General features: G+C 52.3%; 1 protein-coding gene and 1 long non-coding RNA gene across 7 annotated transcripts in view; one reads left to right on the top strand and one right to left on the bottom strand.

The window, feature by feature from the left end:
* Col18a1 (collagen type XVIII alpha 1 chain) overlaps nt 1–18,786 on the top strand; it is a 112,924-nt gene that overhangs the window by 35,455 nt on the left and 58,683 nt on the right. The window contains exon 1 of one of the 5 annotated variants that reach the window (XM_021204403.2): nt 13,896–15,650. The exons of 1 other annotated variant lie outside the window; for it this stretch is intronic. In XM_021204403.2, the coding sequence (XP_021060062.1) occupies nt 14,192–15,650 (1,459 nt within the window). In that variant the 5' untranslated portion in view covers nt 13,896–14,191. Of the gene's footprint in view, nt 1–13,895; nt 15,651–18,786 lie in introns of those variants that run through there. 3 more of the 5 variants (XM_029542097.1, XM_029542099.1, XM_021204404.2) reach the window with 3 other exon arrangements.
* Nucleotides 5,925–15,162, bottom strand: LOC115064684. 2 transcript variants are annotated; one of them, XR_003844490.1, is made up of 3 exons: nt 13,700–14,065; nt 6,769–6,855; nt 5,925–6,379 (listed from the first exon to the last, which is right to left on the bottom strand). It is a non-coding gene; the product is annotated as an uncharacterized LOC115064684 (long non-coding RNA). The 2 variants fall into 2 exon arrangements; XR_003844491.1 differs by lacking the exon at nt 13,700–14,065 and adding an exon at nt 15,078–15,162 and having other exon boundaries at nt 5,971–6,379.

Here is an 18,786-nt window from a genome sequence, read left to right as displayed (position 1 = left end):
TTTTTTTGGTTTTCTGAGACAGGGTTTCTCTGTTGGCCCTGGCTGTCCTGGAACTCACTCTGTAGACCAGGCTGGCCTCAAACTCAAAAATTCGCCTGCCCCTGCCTCCCGAGTGCTGGGATTAAAGGCGTGTGCTACCAAGCCCAGCCAGTGTTTCTTTTCTATCACACATGGGCAGCCCCTGGGAGCAGTCCTGGGAGGGTACAGGTTTCTTCCGAGAGGAGATGCTGTGGGCTCTTAAGGTCTGAGTAGCTCTCAGGCTTGTGGGGAGAGGTCTTGAGACGCCCTGGGGCAGTTTGGGGATCTCAGAAGACAGGGGACCAGAGACAGAATCCTGGGATACACTGACACACTGCAATACCACAGCCGTAAGGGACTGCTGGGGAAAGGCAAGAGACTAGAGAGAAGGCTGGAGAGTGAAAAAGCTCTGGACCTGATGCTCTGGCGTGGGCTGGCTAGCAGGTGCTTCTGCCTGGACCATCGGCAGCGTGCGCAGGTGCTTCTGCCTGGACGATCGGCAGCGTGCTCAGGTGCTTCTGCCTGGACGATCGGCAGCGTGCGCAGGTGCTTCTGCCTGGACGATCGGCAGTGTGCGCAGGTGCTTCTGCCTGGACGATCGGCAGTGTGCAGGTAGTGTCAGGCAGGCACAGAAGTGTCCTTTAATGATTTGGTGACAGCGAAGTTGCCTATAGTCCCTCCCTACTCTTCCTGGCTCCATCCTTGGCAGTGTATTCTCTCTTTCCCTACAACTGAAGGAAGACAGGGAAAGCTCGCTGAGGTTCCAGTGTGGGCTTCCTGGATAGTCTTCTGTTGGTACCCCGTTTCTGCTCATGCTACTTCAGTAGGTTGTTTTTGGTTTGGTTTGGTTTGGTTTCTTTCTCCTTCTCCTCCTCCTTCTTTCCCCTCCTCTCCCTCCTCTTCTTCTTCCTTCTCCTCCTCCTTCCTTCTTTTTCTTTTCAAGACAAGGTTTTTCTTTGTAACCCTGGCTGTCCTGGAACTCACCCTGTAGTCTAGGCTGGCCTCAAACTCACCAAGCTCTGCCTGCTACTTCTTCCTGAGCACTAGGATTAAAGGTGTACACCACCACTGCCTCGCTTACTTTGGTAGTTTTCTAGCAGAACATTCTGAGAAATAAAACATGTGGCAGCCTCTGTTTATGGCTCTAGGCTGTGGGGCCTCTGACCTAGGTGAAGTACTAAGGCTGGGTTCCCTGTTGCTTAATGAGCAGCCCCCCTGGGGTTCCTGGGATGGTGGCCAAAGCCCAAGGAATCAAAGGGCCTGCACTTCATGGAGCAGAAAGGCTTGTGGAGTGCACAGCAAGGTGCAGCCTGACACCTGGCTCCTCCTTGGCCAGGGTCCCTTGTGAGTTGAGGACACAGGTCACAGTTACATGAATTAGCAATGACCACATGCCAGCCTGGGCTGCCTCCAGCAGAGGCCACTGTAACCCTGGAAGATCAGCCCTTTCTTCCTGCCCCCACTGTTCCTGGGTGGCTCTGGGAGTTTCTGGGGCCTAATAGAATAATCCCACATCCTAGGTAGCTATAAACAAGACCTCAGGCCTCATCCTGGCGGCCCCAGAGTCTCCTGGGGGATGTGATCACGTCACTGTAAATTCTACTTCCCTTCTCCAGTGGTGTGTCCTCTTAGGTGGGTCTGTATCTCTCTTCTGTCCCTTAAAATAATGATTGGGAAATTCAGGTTCAACCTGATTGTCCAGAGGGCCTTGTCATGACTGATTACATTTGTAAAATTTCCTTTGTCCCCACAGGGCTGCCCACAGGTACTGCGTAAGACAAGGTACTTAGTCTCTACAACATCCTTAGCACTTGACTCTCTCCCATGAGCCCTAGATCCCTCAAGGGTGATCAGCTCCAGCCCCAAACTTGTCTTTGTTCGTCTATGCCTGGCATATAAGTCAACAGACCCAAAGGCGACAGGTCCGCTTATCTATTTACTACAAGCCTGGAGGCCCTAGTCATGGGAGACTCCAAGGGGAGGTTTCGGTGAGCATAGGAGGCTCCTACCACATATAGTGGAGGAGGAGTCCCCTATGTGTCCTCCCAAGAGAGTTAATGGGATCGAGAGGGGCTGGTAGGATCAGAGCCTTAGGGACTCCCTCGAAGCATCTGACTGGTTCCCATATTCCTTATCCACTTTTGGATCTCCTACGGTGTCTTAGGTAGGGTTTTATTACTGCTGTGAACAGACACCATGACCAAGGCAACTCTTATAAGAACATTTAATTGGCGCTGGCTTACAGGTTCAGATGTTCAGTCCATTATCATCAAGGCAGGAACATGGCACCTTCCAGGCAGGCATGGTGCAGGAGGAGCTGAGAGTTCTACATCTTCATCTGAAGGCCGCTAGAACACTGACTTCCAGGCGGCTAGGACTAGGGTTTAGGGTCTTAAAGCCCACACGCACAGTGAGACGCCCACTCCAACAAGGCCACGACCACCCCAACAAGGACACACCTCCTAATAGTGCCACTCCCTGGGCGAGATCTGGATGCAGAGGGGACAGATGAGAGGACAGGCGCCACCTAGAGGAGAGGCCAGGCCTTGTAGGATGCTACCCACTGCTGTCCCCAGGAAAGCCCAGCCTTGTCCCCAGAGGGTTGTGACCAGTGGCCCAATCAGTGCGACTTTGCACCGTGAGGCTATATTTCTGGCTACACTGCCATGCGTGATTGGCCATGCCCACCTGACGACTGAAGGAGACATATATGAAGAAGACCCCCTTCCCCCTTCCCCCTCCCCCTCCCCTCCCCTCCCCCTTCCCTCCTCCTCCCCCTCCCCCTGGCTTCTCCCTGATCTTAAAGTCTGTTTGTGAGCTACATTCTTGAGATTACAAAGAAGTCACGAGGCTGTGTATTTTCTGGCTGCCTTAGTTGAGTTGTCACAGACCGCAGTTGCCCCTCTGGCCTCCAGTATATCCTCACCTGAGCTCTTTAGCCTGGCTAGCTCAACCTGTTCCTCTGTGGTGGTAGGGTTCCCACCCTGTGCCAGTATGTTCTCCCAATAGATATACTTGGGTATATCCCAGGTATTGGGGGTTAATCTTGAAATAGAAAGGGCCCAAGATGGGTGTGGGTATGTGAGTATGTGAGGGATTGTGGCTCCTCTTGCTGATTGTGCATGCCACCAATATCACTGTCCTGGTTCATAGGGGCTTCTCTTTGCCCTGACCAGGAGCAAGCCAGGTATCTGGGTAGTCTTGCTGACAATGACCTTGACGTGTAGCTACAGGCTGTGGGTTCCTACTCCCATTGTGTGCATACATTGGAAGAGACACTTGTCCTATGTCAAGAGATACCCGTAGTTCCAGGCCAGATCCATTTTTTTTAGAAGCAACAGCATATATACTTAGCATAATCTTGCAGGTCCCCAGGCCTTAGAGAGTGGTGATTGTTATTCAGTTACCCTCCAGATAGCTGAGTGGCCCAAGCAGGCCCAGGCCATTGTTGGGGGTCACAAAGACATGAGCAAATTTGCAAGTGAATGTTTGTCCTGACTCCAGGGTGCACATGACCCCATAGCCCCACTGAGGTCCCACTAACCCAATTATGGCAAGCCCTCACCTCCCCACCCTTGGGAACCTAGCGCTGTAAACGTGCTGCCCAGCCTTCCGTGAAAGGATCCAGTTAATAAACAACTGTTAAATCCTTAGAGGCCAAATGAGGCTACCTAGCTCTACCAGAAGCACCTCAGAGGCAAAGGCGCCGTTTGCTGTCTGTGAACCACGACCACTGAGGACCCCCATCCTTGGCAGGAGGCCTCAGGTCTCGGCCTCTGCTCTGTCCTGTGTGTTCTCCTAGGTGTTCACAGGTCTTGGAAGCAAGGATGGTACTGTGCTTACACGTGTGTGTGAGTCGTGGCCCGTGAGAGCAGTTGCTCTCCTGTGTGAAGGCTGACATGAGTGTGTCCAGTCAAATATTAATTTCCTGGGTCAAGAGTCTGGGCTTGAAGGAAAACTCAGGCTCGCTGTGTGCAGCCACCGCGAGGGGGACAGTTAGTTGCAGGCAGCAGGGACAGTACATTTGGTGTGGATGTAACCCTGGCATCCCGTAGACCCGAGGTCCCTAAGAAGGCAATGCTGTTCCTGCCTAAGAGGATGGGCTCCCCTCCCTGGCTGGTTGGATACTGCTGTCCAGCAGGTGCCTGGCCCCTGCATCAGGGGACTACACTGTGTGCTGTTCCTCAGCTGGGAACATCCTTTCCCCGGGCCGCCACCATGTACTGGCCCTGATGCTCACCCTCAGCCACCGTTCTGAATTTTGCAGTGAGCTTTTTCCAGAGCAGGAACCCCAAGGCCATGAGATTGAGACCATCCACTGTGCTGTAGACCCCAAGAGCCAGGCGAGGTTTGCTTGCTGAAGGAGGAAGGAGACCGTCCATGAGGCGGGAGGAGTTAAGAGGGCAAGAGAGTCCAGCTGTCCCCACTGTTGTCATGTCTACGTGATAGAGGGCGGGTGGGTCTAATCCCAGCCGCTAAGTCTGGAGCTGAGTGCTCCTTCAGGATGGGGGTGGGGGCGAGGGGAACTACGGTGCCTATAGCAGCAGTCTGGCTCCCGAAAAGGCCCCTGATGAGTTTGGGAAACATATTAACTGTGACACTAAGGACATTCATAATTTAAGGAAACTGCGAATATAACCCCCTCCCCCCCTTAGAAAAATCAAGACCGAGCAGTTACAACAGAAACAGTTCGTGAAATCCTCATTAAAGATCAAATGCATGCCGTTTAAGGATCTTGGGGTTAGGAAGTGCTTCGTGGGTGTTTTCTTCCTTTCTCTGTGCAGCTCTATTGACATCCGTCACAAGCCGGCGACCCACTCATTTAAGGATATAACTTGTTGCTTGTGGTGCATTCCAAGATAATAATACCAACTTTAGAATATTTCCTTAAACCCTTTGGCTTTCAGCCCCTTCTCCCCATCCCCCTTCCCTGCCCCGCAGCCAGTGTTTGGCTTTTTGCCGGAGGATTGCCAGCTCTTTATTCTGTGTGAATGAATCATGTGGTGCCCGGGTCCTGTCACTCAGCAAGATGTCTCAGGGGAGTCTAAACTGTCTTTCATGCTCAGCCTGGCACATGCCAGCGCTCCGTTCATCTTTTGTGGCTGAATAGTATTCTATTGTCTGACTGACCATGTCTATGCCACTGGTCAGTAGTGGATGAATCTTGCTTTGCTTCTTGCACTGAGCTGTCTCCTTAGCTCTCAATTCGTTGCCTTTTTGATGCTGGCAGCTGTGATGGCTGACAGTTCAGCATCCTTGTCTCTGCTGGGAGTTTATCTCCAGGATTCCTCAATCGCTAGTAATAAAGTTGCTTATTACTCTTGTGCTGTGGGTTCTTTGTATATCTCGGATACAAACCCTTATCAAGTATATAAGCACAAGGCTTTCTTCCGTTCTTGATGGTGTTTCTGGCAGATGTAGTTTGCCTTTCTATTCTTGTTGCTCAAGCTTCCTGTGCCATAAGAATTAGTCGGAGCCAGGCGTGGTGGCACACGCCTTTAATCCCAGCACTGGGGAGGCAGAGGCAGGCCTCTTCTGGTTTGTCTGAAGACAGCTACAGTGTACTTACACACAACAGTAAGTAAATATTTTTAAAAAACATTCTCTTTAAAAAAATACAAAAGAAAAACAAAAACCAGAGCACCTCACATTTGGCTCAGTCACTTAGACACAAGAATGAGATTTCTCACTCCCTCAAGCTCTCTGGGACGGAGCTTCACTATGTAGCCCCAGTTGGCCCACCCCAAACTCATTTTTGAGATAAGACAAGAACATCCAAAGTTAGACAAAGACATCAGAAAACTACAGACAAGAACCTCGGCACGGAGATTTTTAGCAAAATGATAGCATATCAGGCTATGCATGGAGGGCTCAAGCCTTTAATCGTAGCATTTGGGTGACAGAGGCAGATGGATCTCTGTGAGTTCCAAGGCAACCTGGTCCACATAGCAAGTTCTAGGCCAGCAAGTGCTAGAAAGAGAGACCCTGACTGGCAAAAACCCCACAAAACAACAACAACAACAACAACAACAAAACAAGCAACCAAAATCTAGCAACATATCAGAGAGATTATATATATCATGACCAAGTGAGAGTTACTGCGGAGAAGCAAGGTTGACTTACCATCCAAAAAACAATACACAGCATTATATCAATAGAATAAAAATATCACATAGGCTTTTCCACAGGTCCAGAAAATGCATTTGACAAAACCCATACTCCCCCAGAAAGAACTTCATCAACTTCGAAAGTGGCATGTGTGGAAAGCGGAGAGCTAATCTTCCCGAATGGCTGGATACGCCCCATGAGGTCAGGAACAAGGCAAGAGTGTCCCCTCGTCACACTTCCATTCACCACAGTCCTGGAAGAGCAGCCAGGCGGTTAGGCAAGAAAAGAACATGAAAGACCACCCATATTGGGAAGCAAGAAGTGAAACTCTCTTTGTTTATAGATGCCAGGCCTTGAGTCATAAAAAGTCTCAAGGAATCCCTTAGAAATCAGTCAAGATTGCAGGAGACAAGATCAATACTCAAGAGCCAGTGTGAGTCTGTACACAGGCAACAGGTGATCCACACACAAAAATGTCAAGAGGAAAAGCCTGCTTGTAATAGCACCCAAAATCCATAAAGCATCAAGGAATGAAGTTAACAAAAGAAGTGTAAAGTCTATTTTCAAACCCTTAAAGGACACTGGAGGAATTAAAAGAAGTTCTGATAAGTGGCCAGTGATCCAGCCCAGCTGCTTACTGACCAGAGCAGCTCTCACCAGAATTCCAGCTGTGTAGAGTAGAGAGCTTCCCGGGACCCGGAATAGCCAAACAGGCTTGGTTCTTGAAGGCTGTAAAAGTAAAAAATGTATTCTGTTTGGGACAGGTGTGGATGGTTGTGCAGTCTATAGTCACCAGAGTACCTTCAGATCGATTTTGTGTAAGTGAATATTAAATTTCAACTCTGAGAGGTAAGGTCCCTGCGGGGAGGGTGTCCTCCGTATCAGGCTTTCCTGCCCTGCAGACACGCCCCCTCCCTCCCTGCTTCACTCAGCTTCTCCTGGAGCCTTGCCTGGTGGTTCTGAAGGCTCTGTAGGAACAACCTCCCTAGTCCCTAGGGGAATGATGCATCTCTTTCCACCTCTGCTGAGTCATCTTGAGTCCCTGAGGTGAAGTGAGGAGATAGGAGGAGTGGCCCAGGAGGATCAGAAAGAAACCTCTTGTTTCCCCAATAAACAGTTCTGGGAACTCCTTTGGATCTACGGGAAACTTTGCCTCATTTCTTACAGGCTCCCAATTTCCTGTACACGCATGCACATGTATCCATGTATGTGAAAAATCTGTACATAGTAATGTATACCTGTGCATAGCATGTAAATGTACCATACCCATATTCATGAACACACACATGCACACACACGCTCACACTCACATATGCATGCAATCTGTGCACACAGAACCAAATGTGCCTCTCTGCACATGGCCATTTATGTGGAATCTGTTACATGCAGAGTCATATGTATCTCTCCAGATACTGTCATTTACCTGACTGTACACATGTGTACACTGTCATTTATATGTAATCCAATATATCTGTACATAGATTACATGCCTGGGTCTATGTCTCCACACAGCCACGACTGTCCACATGCAGGCCTTTTCCTGTGTGTGAAAAGTTGCACCTTAGTAGTACTCCTGTCTGTGTCCTCTGAACATTCTCCTGCAGATACCAATTTCTTATCACCCCCAAGAAGCCTGTAACAAAGAGGACATATTCAGATGCCCCCATAATCTCAATGTGTCCTATAGATACTTTAAATGTGTTTCTTTTAAAATATTTATTATTTTATAAATTGTGTGTATATATGTATTTGTGCATGGGTGTGTAAGTACAGTCCCTATGGATGCCAGAAGAGGGCGCCAGACCCACTGGACTAGAAGTTACAGGTGGTCCTGAGCTGCCCAGTGTGGGTGCTATGGTGGTGACAGTGACTGGGAGCCTCCTTCCTCCCCTTGACCTGGTAGACATAGGCATCTTTGGATACCTGTGTATCTTGAGGGGTGGGGCGGGAGGGTGTGAAGCTCTCAACACAGCCAACTGATTGCTTCTGTTTGACCTTACTTAAGATCTCCTGACAGATGGCCATGTGTCCTTGCGATGGCTGCCCAGCGGGGAGGAGTGCCTAAAAGGTTAGGCATCCCTGGAAGCCTGGTGGTTTCCCCTGACTGGCCAGCCCCTTTTGCTTCTGTCAGTGATCACGATTACTCTGGACAGTGGAGAAGCAGTGATTGAATACTTCATGGGTGAACCTTCTCCAGATGGGACGACAGAGGCTCGAGGACACTTGTCAGGGTCTGACTGGGTCAAGGAGTGAGACTGGGATACTGTTCCACTGCTGACTGGTTCCTCTTAGGCCCCCACATGGTCTCTGTTCTCAAAGAGAGGGAGTCCATGGTAGACCTGAGTCTTACCAGAGAGATCTAAAGCACACTGGCCTCAAGCAGCGGACATGGGGAGGGGGGGGAACTACATGGGATGCAGATGATATGCTGTGGTGACCTCCTGGCTCCCTCATTACAGTTCCTTCTTACTCGGCTTTGAGCTCTGAGAGGCAAATGGGGATGTAGGAAATCCAGAGCTATCACATCTCAGGGTAGCCTCGGAACAAGATGTGACAACTGGAATTGGCGGCATACTCCCCCCCCCCATCACTCGCTTGCTCCGGCCCCACTCGCTTGGGGCATATTTATTTCATATATGTGGGTACACTGTCACTGTCTTCAGACACAGCAGAAGATGGCATTGGATACCCATTAGTGATGATTGTGAGTCCCCATGTGGTTGCTGGGAATTGAACTCGGGACTTCTGGAAGAGCAGTCAGTGCTTTTACCCACTGAGCCATCTCTCCAGCCCCTGGTGGAAGTACTTTTGACCCTTGAGCTCCCAGCCGTCTCCCAGAGCCATCCCGAGGCTCACCGAGCCTCATCTGTCTCAACAACTCACACTGCTAAGAGCCAGTTCCTGCTCGTATGTGGGTGTCTTGGAGTTTTTAATGAAAATAGAAGACTGCATTATTCAGGAATCTAAACCAGACCAGACGGGCCAACAAGACAGAACAAACCCTAGCTTGGGGCAGGGGTGCGTCTTGCCACTGATGTGAGAGGGTGGGACTTTTGGAAGGAGTGCTGGGAGAAACGTTACATTCGGAGCTAAAGAAGCCTTTCAGATGAGTGCTTGTCCCTTGTCCCCATGGTGATGGGAGGAGGTTATAGTGCCCAAGCCAAAGTGACCCTGGTCTGCAGAAGATTTGGGAGTGTAGAGGCCTGTGCTTGGCTGAACCACGGGGAAGCCCTAGGGCACCTGAGGAGGGTGGGGCATCTGGAAGTAACCGGGTAGCTGGATAGTCTGGTTCTTAGAGGGAGTTTGCCAGATTGAAACATAGCTGAAATGCTGCCTTTATAAAGGGTCCAGATTTGCTAGCTCTCTGAGTCCTGAGAATCTTTGTGTCCCTGTTATTGCTGCGCTGGGACTGATGGTGCAGAGGGAGTGGTTTCTTGCATGGCAAGAACTTGCTGTGGCACACCCAAGGACCTTGGCAGGCGAGGGTGAGGGACAGCTCAGCTCGTGTCTTGGTACCTTGATTCTGAAACTGAGATAAACTCATTTGTCCTCTCAGGGGTTTCTGGGCGATCGCTCCCCAGTGTTCTACTGGTGCCTGTCCTGACCAAGTCTCTATCCCCTGCTGGCTGGTGTAGGCAGGAGAGCCATATGTGACTCTAGTCACTGAGGGCCAAGAGAGGAAGTTATTGATTGTTGGCCATTGTAGGTATGGCTTGTGCCAGTCCTTGAGTCCTTGTTCTCAAGGGACCTCCAGGGGCCCTCTGGGTTATACTCAGTCAACTCGTGTAAGCTGGGCAGTGCACAGCTCTGTTGAGGTCAGTATAGGTGTGTTACCAAAGTCCCTGCGGAACAGCTTGCCTTCCAGGTTCTGCACTATGGGAGCCCTTGCCAACAGGAGCCTTGGCTTCCGGAGGCTTAGATCTGCCAGATGACAAGGGCCACTCCGAACAAGGCAGGCACTGGTGACGTGCTTCCTCACAAGGTCACAGGGACAACAGAGCTGGAGAGCCAGCCCAAGGTCAGACTCAGGTGCAGTTGAAGAAAGCCCCAGGCATGAATGGCCTCAAATCACAGGTTGCCAGTGGACACTGGCTTCTATTCTAGGGAAGCTGGTCTCACAACTGCCAAAGAGATGGGAAGCTGCAGGTGGGGACTGGGAATCAGGGGCGTGGCAGACGCCTGCTTCCTGGGGGGGATGCTGTGTGCTGGTCCCTGTCTCTGACCAATCCCTTCTGTTTTCTAGGAGCTGTGTGTGTGTGTGTGTGTGTGTGTGTGTGTGTGTCATGGGAGGTATAGTCTTTCAGTAGCTGCCTGTGGGACAGTGTGATTGAGCCCAGCTTGTGATGAGTTCCTTGAAAACTTAGATGTTTGCTCCAGGGCCACAATCCTCCCACCCCAACTCCTGTTCTGTTCAGCACTCAGTGGGCACCAGCCAGGGACTGAACCTGAGTTGGATGGGTAGGGGATGTATCCTGGGACTCTCTTCCATCTCACCGAGTTCTTAGCTCTTAGACAGTGTAGACAGTGTCCCCTCTCCACCTTCCTGTGGGTGCAGGGATCTCTTTCTCTTTACCTGGGGTTCTCTCCCCAGCATGGCAGCTGGCATCATCTGGACCAAGCAATCTCCATGCTTCCCCTTCAGATTCTGTGTGATAACATGCTCTCTGTCTCCAAAGGGTCTGAGGTCACCCTTGACCAGGTAGTGGCAGGGAAATGGGTTGGTGCTGTTCCTGGCTCCCTGGTTTCTGTTCTCCCTCTTATCTGAAATCCTGACCGTTGTTGCTTGTGGGCACACAGAGTGATGCCAGACTGAAGAGACAGAGATGGTGGCCTCTAGTAGGCCAGGACCTTAGTGTTCCTTGATAGTGCAAGTGTTTCTGTGAGCATATGTGTGTGTGTGTGTGTGTGCGAGCATGAACATGTGTGTTTGAGTATGGAGTGGGCATGTGTGTGTCCATGAATGTGTATGCATGTGCATATGTATATGTAGTGCAAGACTCCAGATGGGAGCCAAAACTTAGACCATGCTCCCCAGTGAATATTGGGTATGTGATGCTCTGAAGTGAGCAGCAGGGTGTGGGGGGACTAAGCAAGAGTAAGTGCTGGTGTGGGTACTCAGTGTGGGAGGGACTGTGTGTTCCTACATAGATAGGGCCCTTGAAATAGGAGCTATGGTCACTCCAGTGCCTCCAGCCCTGGCTTTTGGTTTTACCCAGGAATTTCATGGGTATAGAGCCAGCCTGCCAGTCGAGGGGCCCTAGAAATAAGCATCTGGATGGGGCAGGGGACCAGGATATGACATCAGTTTAGGGTCTTACCTCCCCCCCTTCCCCACCATGGAGCCAAATCCCCACTTCTCTAACATGCAGGATGCGGGGTAGGGGGCAGGGTTCTGGACTTCGGTCCTGGGATTTTCCAGAGATACTCTGAGGCATGAAATCACATTAGGAAATCTTCAAGCAGCCTGTTCATGGGGCATTTCTCAAACAGACACAATTATGGTGGGGATTAACTTGGAGATGTAGAACTCAGAGCCACAGATGTGTGGGCCTATGGCTGCCTCACTCTTACAGAGGGACTTGGTATCCAGCTGTTTGCAGCTGGACTCTGAACCGAACGGCACAGCCCTGCCCTTTAGACAGGCATTGATGGATGACTCCCTCACATGTTGATGTGGGACAGTTGGGGACATGCCTTTGGGGCTGTTTCATCATACAGAAGCATTGCCACTGCAGCCTTGGGGGAGGGTGGCAGTAACTCTGCCCACAGCTGGAGAAAGTGGAGCCTGGAGGGACAGCCGGCTGAGGCTATAGCCTGGTACATGCTACATCCATGTGTACATGCTGGTTACATGAGAGTGCGCTTGTGTGTATGTATGAGTGAGTATGGTTTTTGTGCATGTGCAGATTGCTAGCTTCTGTTTCTCCACTCTTAAGAGTTCTGTGCTCTTGACCACGGGCCCATGGTCTCTGTGCCTCAATTTCTTCATTCTGTGGAATGGGCGCTCACCTAGCATGTGCCTGACTGGCTGGTGTTGGGGACTCTGCTGGGCTTGATGGCTTTGGGCTGTGTGGATGGGAAACGTGTTCCTATCCGTCCTGGTTCTTTTGTCGCTGGGGAAACTGAGGGAGGAAGCCACAGACTCTATAATGTGACAATTAGAAGGGCGGCTGGAGTGGAGCCCAGTCCTGCTCTGAGTTATGAATGGGACTGAGGGTAGCCAGCCTTGGCACCTCTAACAGCCTAGAGAGGCTAAGCTCCTCCCACCAGACCGTATGAAAAGGGGAACCAGGGCAACTTACAATTCCAGTGCTCCACACCCCAAAGTATTTACCCCATTGGGCACCCCTGGGGACCACCTTATGAATTTCAGTAGTGATGGGAGTGAGGCAGAGAGCTATGCCCTGTGGGGGTCTTAGATGTAGGACCACAGAACGTGTGTGTGTGTGTGTGTGGGGGGGGGGGGGGTGTTACAGGGTGTTCCATCTCCTTGGCTTCATTTCCATGTTGACTTTACTGTGGATGTTGACTTTGATTAGATATTGATTAGATACAGAACGTCTCTGAAATTCGAAAACCCCAGCTACACCCTGGACATCTCTGTCCAAAGCCCTAGGATATGTGGGTCTCCTAATCCCCAAGTCTAGCTATCCAAAAGGTCTTGGTGTTGGAGGGGTTGGGAAGACATGTGGTCAGGTGGCCGGGCAAGTGTGTCCCTTTCCCATCTACATCTTGCTGTTGCCTAGGGCTCACAGTCAGACAATGAGGCAGGAGGAGGACCCCCCCCCCCCCCCGCTGCCGTGGGAGTTCATACAGAGTCAGCAAAGGAGGACGTCCCCTGTGAGCATCCAGCTATATCTGTGAAGGGGATGTTGTAGAAGAACCAACCTGACCTCATGGGGTCAGGGTGGCTATAGTGGAGGGAGGTTGGCAGGTACCCATGTGCTGAACCCAGAGTAGGCTACAGGATGGACAAGCCACGTATAGCCCCTGGTTTATTATAGATAGAGTGAGATTTTTTTTACCTGAAGCTGTGTGAAGGAAAGGAAAGGAACAGCATGGGGAACATCCAGCTGCAGAGAGACCTAGCAAAGCAAAGAGTAACGGCAGTGCCCTGACTGTCTGCTCCTGGGACACAGGCTGCTAAGCCATGCCATGCCCGCTGCACGCAGCTGGAATCCATAGACAGGAGGCAGAAGCCGGCTGCTGATGGCATATCCCTTGGATACATCCCACACCTTTTCTCCTTTACCTCCCTCTTGAGGCCCAGCTACTGCTACAGTCTGTTACTTTGAAGCAATCCCCAGGAATTCCTTTCAGAACACTTGCTGGACCAGGAAACACAGCTACAGAGCAGGTCACTGCAGAGAGAGCACCATAGGTGGATGATATGAGAGGATTTAAGAACGAACCAGAGAAAGAAGTAATGTGGCCACCGTGGCCCACAGGGAAAACTAGTGGGCTCTTGGGGGGGGTGTCTAAGGGACAGATCAAGTTGATGGCTTTTAGGCTTTGGGCAGGTAGGAGGGCTGTGGTGGGTGTGGAGAGGAGGGGGAAAGGAAGGGACACTCACCCTTTCTCTGAATCAACAACTGTAACACAACAATTGGAACTTCCAAGCTGAGCGGTTTTCAAACTGGGTTTCATCATAGAATGGTGGCCAGCAGCCAGGACTTCCGGGTGTTCTCCAATGGAGGCCCTAGGAGCTGGGGCGCGGTTTCCATGTCCCCGAGGACCCTGGCCAGGCCCCCACGCCCACACCCACTCTCAGCAGAGACTTGTGCAGCTCTAAGTTGCACAAGCTGAAGTTCCGCTGGGGTGTCTCTTACCCCACCTTTCTGCTCTGTCTGCTCCTGGAGGTGCAGCCAGGAAGGAGTTAAATGGAATCTGAAGGTACCGCTTGGTGGGTCACCTTGATTCTCAGGTTGGGTTCCTTCCCTTCTGCCAGAGGGAAGTGGTGGAGGGAAGGAGACTGGGAACCAGGAGTGGGGGAGGGTGGGGACCTGGCAGGCCCCACCTCCAGGACCACAGGAGCCGCCCCAGCTCAGAGGCTCGCACTGCCCTGATGGCTCCCGACCCCAGCAGATGCCTCTGCCTGCTGCTGTTGCTGCTTTCCTGCCGCCTTGTGCCTGCCAGCGCTAATGGGAGTTCCCTGAGTCCCCTGAATCCCCTGGTGTGGCTCTGGCCGCCCAAGACCACTGATTCCTTGGAAGGCCCTGTCTCGAAACCCCAGAACAGTTCACCTGTGCAGTCCACAGAGAACCCCACCACGCACGTGGTCCCCCAGGATGGCCTCACGGAACAACAGACGACTCCTGCCAGCTCCAAGCTGCCCCCGGAAGAGGGGGAGGAGGAGGAGGATCGGGAAGCTGGCCAGGGGGGCAGCCCTGCAACCCCTGCTGTCCCCATTCCCCTGGTGGCCCCTGCTGCGAGCCCAGACATGAAGGAGGAGAATGTTGCGGGCGTCGGAGCCAAGATTCTGAATGTGGCTCAGGGCATTCGGAGCTTCGTCCAGCTGTGGGATGAGGACTCGACTCTTGGGCACTCTACTGGGATTGAGGCTTCAGATTCCTTAATCCCTACAGTCCTCCCCTCTCCTGCCGAGCTCTCCAGTGCTCCCCAGGAGAGTAAGACCACTCACTGGCTAAGCAGTGCCATTCCAAGTTCTCCAGATGTCCAGACAACCGAGGCGGGCACGCTGGCTGTGCCCACCCAGTCGCCTCCCTTCCAGAGCAACCTCCAGGCACCACTGGGAAGACCCTCGGTACCACCAGACTTCCCAGGTAGAGCAATTCTCTCTTCTCCACGGATCGGGGCTCCTCCCTGGGAGAACCAGGAGCCTCCCAGGCGGCCCCAGCATCTGGAGGGGAAAGGACTCTTGCCTCTGACAGCCAGGTCCAGCCAGCAGCACAGACACTCTGATGATCACTCTGACACCCACGGGCACGTACCTCTTCTTCCCTTGGTGACGGGTCCTCTGGTGACGGCTTCTCTGAGTGTGCACAGTTTACTCTCTGTTCCTTCCTCTGACCCTCCCGGCCAGCTCTCTCAGGTAGCAGCTTTACCTGGGTTCCCTGGTGCTTGGGTTTCCCACGTGGCTCCCTCTTCAGGGACTGGGCTTTCTAATGACTTCGCACTGGTGGGAAATGGCTCTCTGACCTCTACCAGCCGCTGCCTGCCCCTCCCACCCACTCTGGCTCTCTGCAGCCGTTTAGGTATAGGACACTTTCGGCTGCCTAATCATCTTCACCATACAGACAGCGTGGAGGTAGAGGCCGCCGCGCAGGCTTGGGGGCGCCTCCTCCACACGAACTGCCACCCCTTCCTTGCCTGGTTCTTCTGTCTGCTGCTGGCTCCCTCCTGTGGCCCAGGCCCACCACCCCCCTTGCCACCCTGCCGGCAGTTCTGTGAGGCCTTGGAGGACGAATGTTGGAACTACCTAGCTGGGGACAGGCTGCCTGTCGTCTGTGCCTCTCTCCCTTTTCAGGAGGACGGGTACTGTGTGTTCATTGGGCCAGCTGCAGGTAACCAAGTGGTAACCATCCATCTGACCCTTTCTTTTTTTTGGTTTTGTCAAGAGACCTCAGCAAGACCTGATGAGAACCCAGCACAGGATCTATCTACCCTTGCCTCACTGGCCCTGGCAATGGCACTGCAGAGGTGCTGGGGTATGGTGTTCTGTGTAGGGAGGAGACTGGAGGCTGGGCGTGGCTATGACCACACGTTCTATTTCTGTAGCAGGCATGACAGGTCATCACCTGCCCCGGGTGCTCTCTTGAGTGTTAAGGTGTCCTGGTTCTGAGTCAGCCAGGTGCTTCCTCAGTCATGGACTGGAAATTGAGAGACACAGTGATAACTTGACATATCCGAGGGAGCTTCCTACCAAATACCAGCTGCTTCCTCCTTGTTCCTGGTCTCTGAGGCACACACCTTGTTTGATATTCTTCCTGTGGCCCTAGCCAGCCTGGCCAAAGGTCTGAAAGGTGCCAGGCACACAGGGTCATAGGCCCCAAGCCTCCTACATTACTTACACGCTTCTGCCCTACCAAGCCCTGAGAGCTCTGGAGTACACAGCCTCTGACTAGGTGATGGACGGATGTGTGGGCCTGCTCCAGGAAGGTCCTGGGCTGGGCAGAAGCCCAGGGATTGCTCACAGCTGCATTAGGGGGTCACAGCTGGGTCTGAGAGGTTGTGGCTACCCCAGTGCTATAGGCTCAGATTTGAGGCAGCTGGTGTCACACAGTCCCCCACACATTCCATCCTTGGAATAGCGGAATGTGGTGTGGTTCAGGCTCCCTCCTGGTGGAGGCCCACACCTGGCCACAGCTGGCAGAGCCTGCCTTGCAGGGTCAGCTCCACAGGGATGCGCCTTGACAGGAAGACAACCAGCCTACCACAGCCTCTGTTTAGGCCATGCAGGATGAAGGGTAATCAAGAGGACTGCTATCCAGGGTTAGGAGCACCTAGTCATGTGTCTGTTTCAGGGGCAGCCAGATGCTGTGAAGGCATTAGGTGTTGGGAGGAGGAAGGTTGAGGCCCCTTTGAATGACGACTTAGCCACATGGCGTGCAAGGCCAGGGCTGGCACATATGGGCCGTAGAGTGGAGCTTTGTGGACACTAATGTCATTAACTGTCTGCCTGGCCAGCCAGTGGCTGAACATCTGGATACTTTGGGCTGTATTTCCAGCAAGATCCTGGGGGACCATCAGCACTCATGGCCCATGTACGTAGAGGCCCCAGCTGTGGGTGTCAAACCTCATTAAACTAAGGCCCCTTTCCAGGCAAGGTTGGTGGGGGAGGGTTCTGTGGAAGCTCTGGTAGGAGCAGGAGGGACTCTCATCCTCCCTCCCCTAGGTTCATTCACTCAGGATGAGCCTCATTCCTGCTGGGTGCCCACTCTGTGGCTGGTTGATGACTCCTATCTCAGTATGGTATAGGGCAGGTGGAGTTCCTGGTGGGACCCCTCCCCCACAGTGTTGCCTCACCCCTTAGTTGCAGCTGTGAAGTTTTAGAGTGGGAGATGTTGGGGTCAGTTCTTAGCCTCATGACTATCAGGGGACATGGAGTTGTCCTGGACCACATCAGGAAGCTTGGGGATTGGGAACAGTGAGTTCTTAACAGAGAACACATATTTCCTCCTCAGGGTCAGACCAGAACCACGTATGTGCTTCCCACTATAATGTGGGCCCTGCCCAATTTTCTTACCCCCACACCAGTGGGGTGTGGTCTGACTGAAGTTCTGCAGTCACCCTAAACCCCAAGCCTTACACACCTGGACTTACATATCTGGCTTTAGTTGACTCGAGTTTCTGTGTAACATCGCTCTGAAGAGACAAGATACTTCTATGGAAAAATAACTGAATACCTATATATACCTGGTGCCTCGGGCCTGCGCCCTAGACATCCACACACTTCACGGTGCACACCTGGCCCTGTCTGGCACCTTGAGGCCTCTGCGTTCATCTGTCTAGCAGATCTTGTAGCTCCTCACCCATGTCTTTTCTTCTGACCCCTGAGGGAGACCACGCAGTGAGTGGCCTGGTGCCAAGGTGTCAGGGGAAACATTACAGCATTCAGTCGGTATGTGAGGTGATAGTTGGGAGGTAGAGGGTCACACCAGGGGAACTCCCTGACATGGCTATGTCCCTGACGTGTATGCTAGGTCAGCATGCAGCTGGGCCTTAGGTATATGGGGGGCAGAATATTGTGCAGGGGTTCAGGGGTACCACACCCATGATCCTTGACGCTCTGCCCTCACTAATACCATTGGGCCTGCTGTGGCCTGCATCAAGCCCTTTAGGTATCTCAGTGGGACCTGACAATGGCAGAGCTTCATAGACCCGGGCATTTGGCCTTACTCTCGCATGTCCGTGTCTCAGAGCCTTGCCTACCCTGTGAATAACAACAGAGACACGTACAGTTTCCCAGGGAGCCTGAAGGCTCGTGGGAGAAAGTAAGTTCTGTGGAGCCCCAAATCCTGCATCTGTTGCATGCTCGTGCAACCAAGAGTCACAGAGTGTAATTGAACCTCTGAACCTTGTGGACCATGGGGATAGGTCATGGAGCGTTGGAAGAGCTGTCCAGGATGGGGGACACTCTGGGGAGCTCTGCTGTGGTCTTGCTCTGTCCACATGGGCCATAGATGCTTCTTCCGTTGAGGACCTCATGAGCCCCCATCCATTCTCGCCTGGGTTTGTATCTGGCTCCTTGATCAAATGAGAGACTCTAAACTGCGGCAGTTCCTTAGGACGCTTCAGTTAACCCGAGTTTCTGTTTAACTTTGATTCCAGGAGACAAGACCCCTCCGTGGAAAAATACCCAAATGCTTATCTCTCACTCCTGGCAACCCCGGGATAAATATTATGTGCACAGTGCTAGCTGAGCTGCCCACGGACATTCCCTTCCTCCCAGACACACCAGAGCAGACAGACACCCAGCCAACTCCCTGGGGCACCCAGGCTTAGGGCTCAGGTGAGCTGTAGGAGCCTGCAGAGAGTCTGCAGGAACTTATGAATATTGGAGGATTTAGAGTGTGCGTAAAGATGCAATGGTTTCATAGGCAGATATTCTGTGTAACACTGACCACCGAGTTATTCTTGTCAGGGTTACATTTAAAAGCTACTCTCCGAGCTGTGTGTGTGTGTGTGTGTGTGTGTGTG

This window comes from Mus pahari, chromosome 9 (assembly GCF_900095145.1).
Source record: "Mus pahari chromosome 9, PAHARI_EIJ_v1.1, whole genome shotgun sequence".
Lineage (NCBI taxonomy): Eukaryota > Metazoa > Chordata > Mammalia > Rodentia > Muridae > Mus > Mus pahari.
The sequence above is the reverse complement of the archived record's forward strand: the minus strand, read 5'-3'. Positions and strand labels throughout refer to the sequence as shown.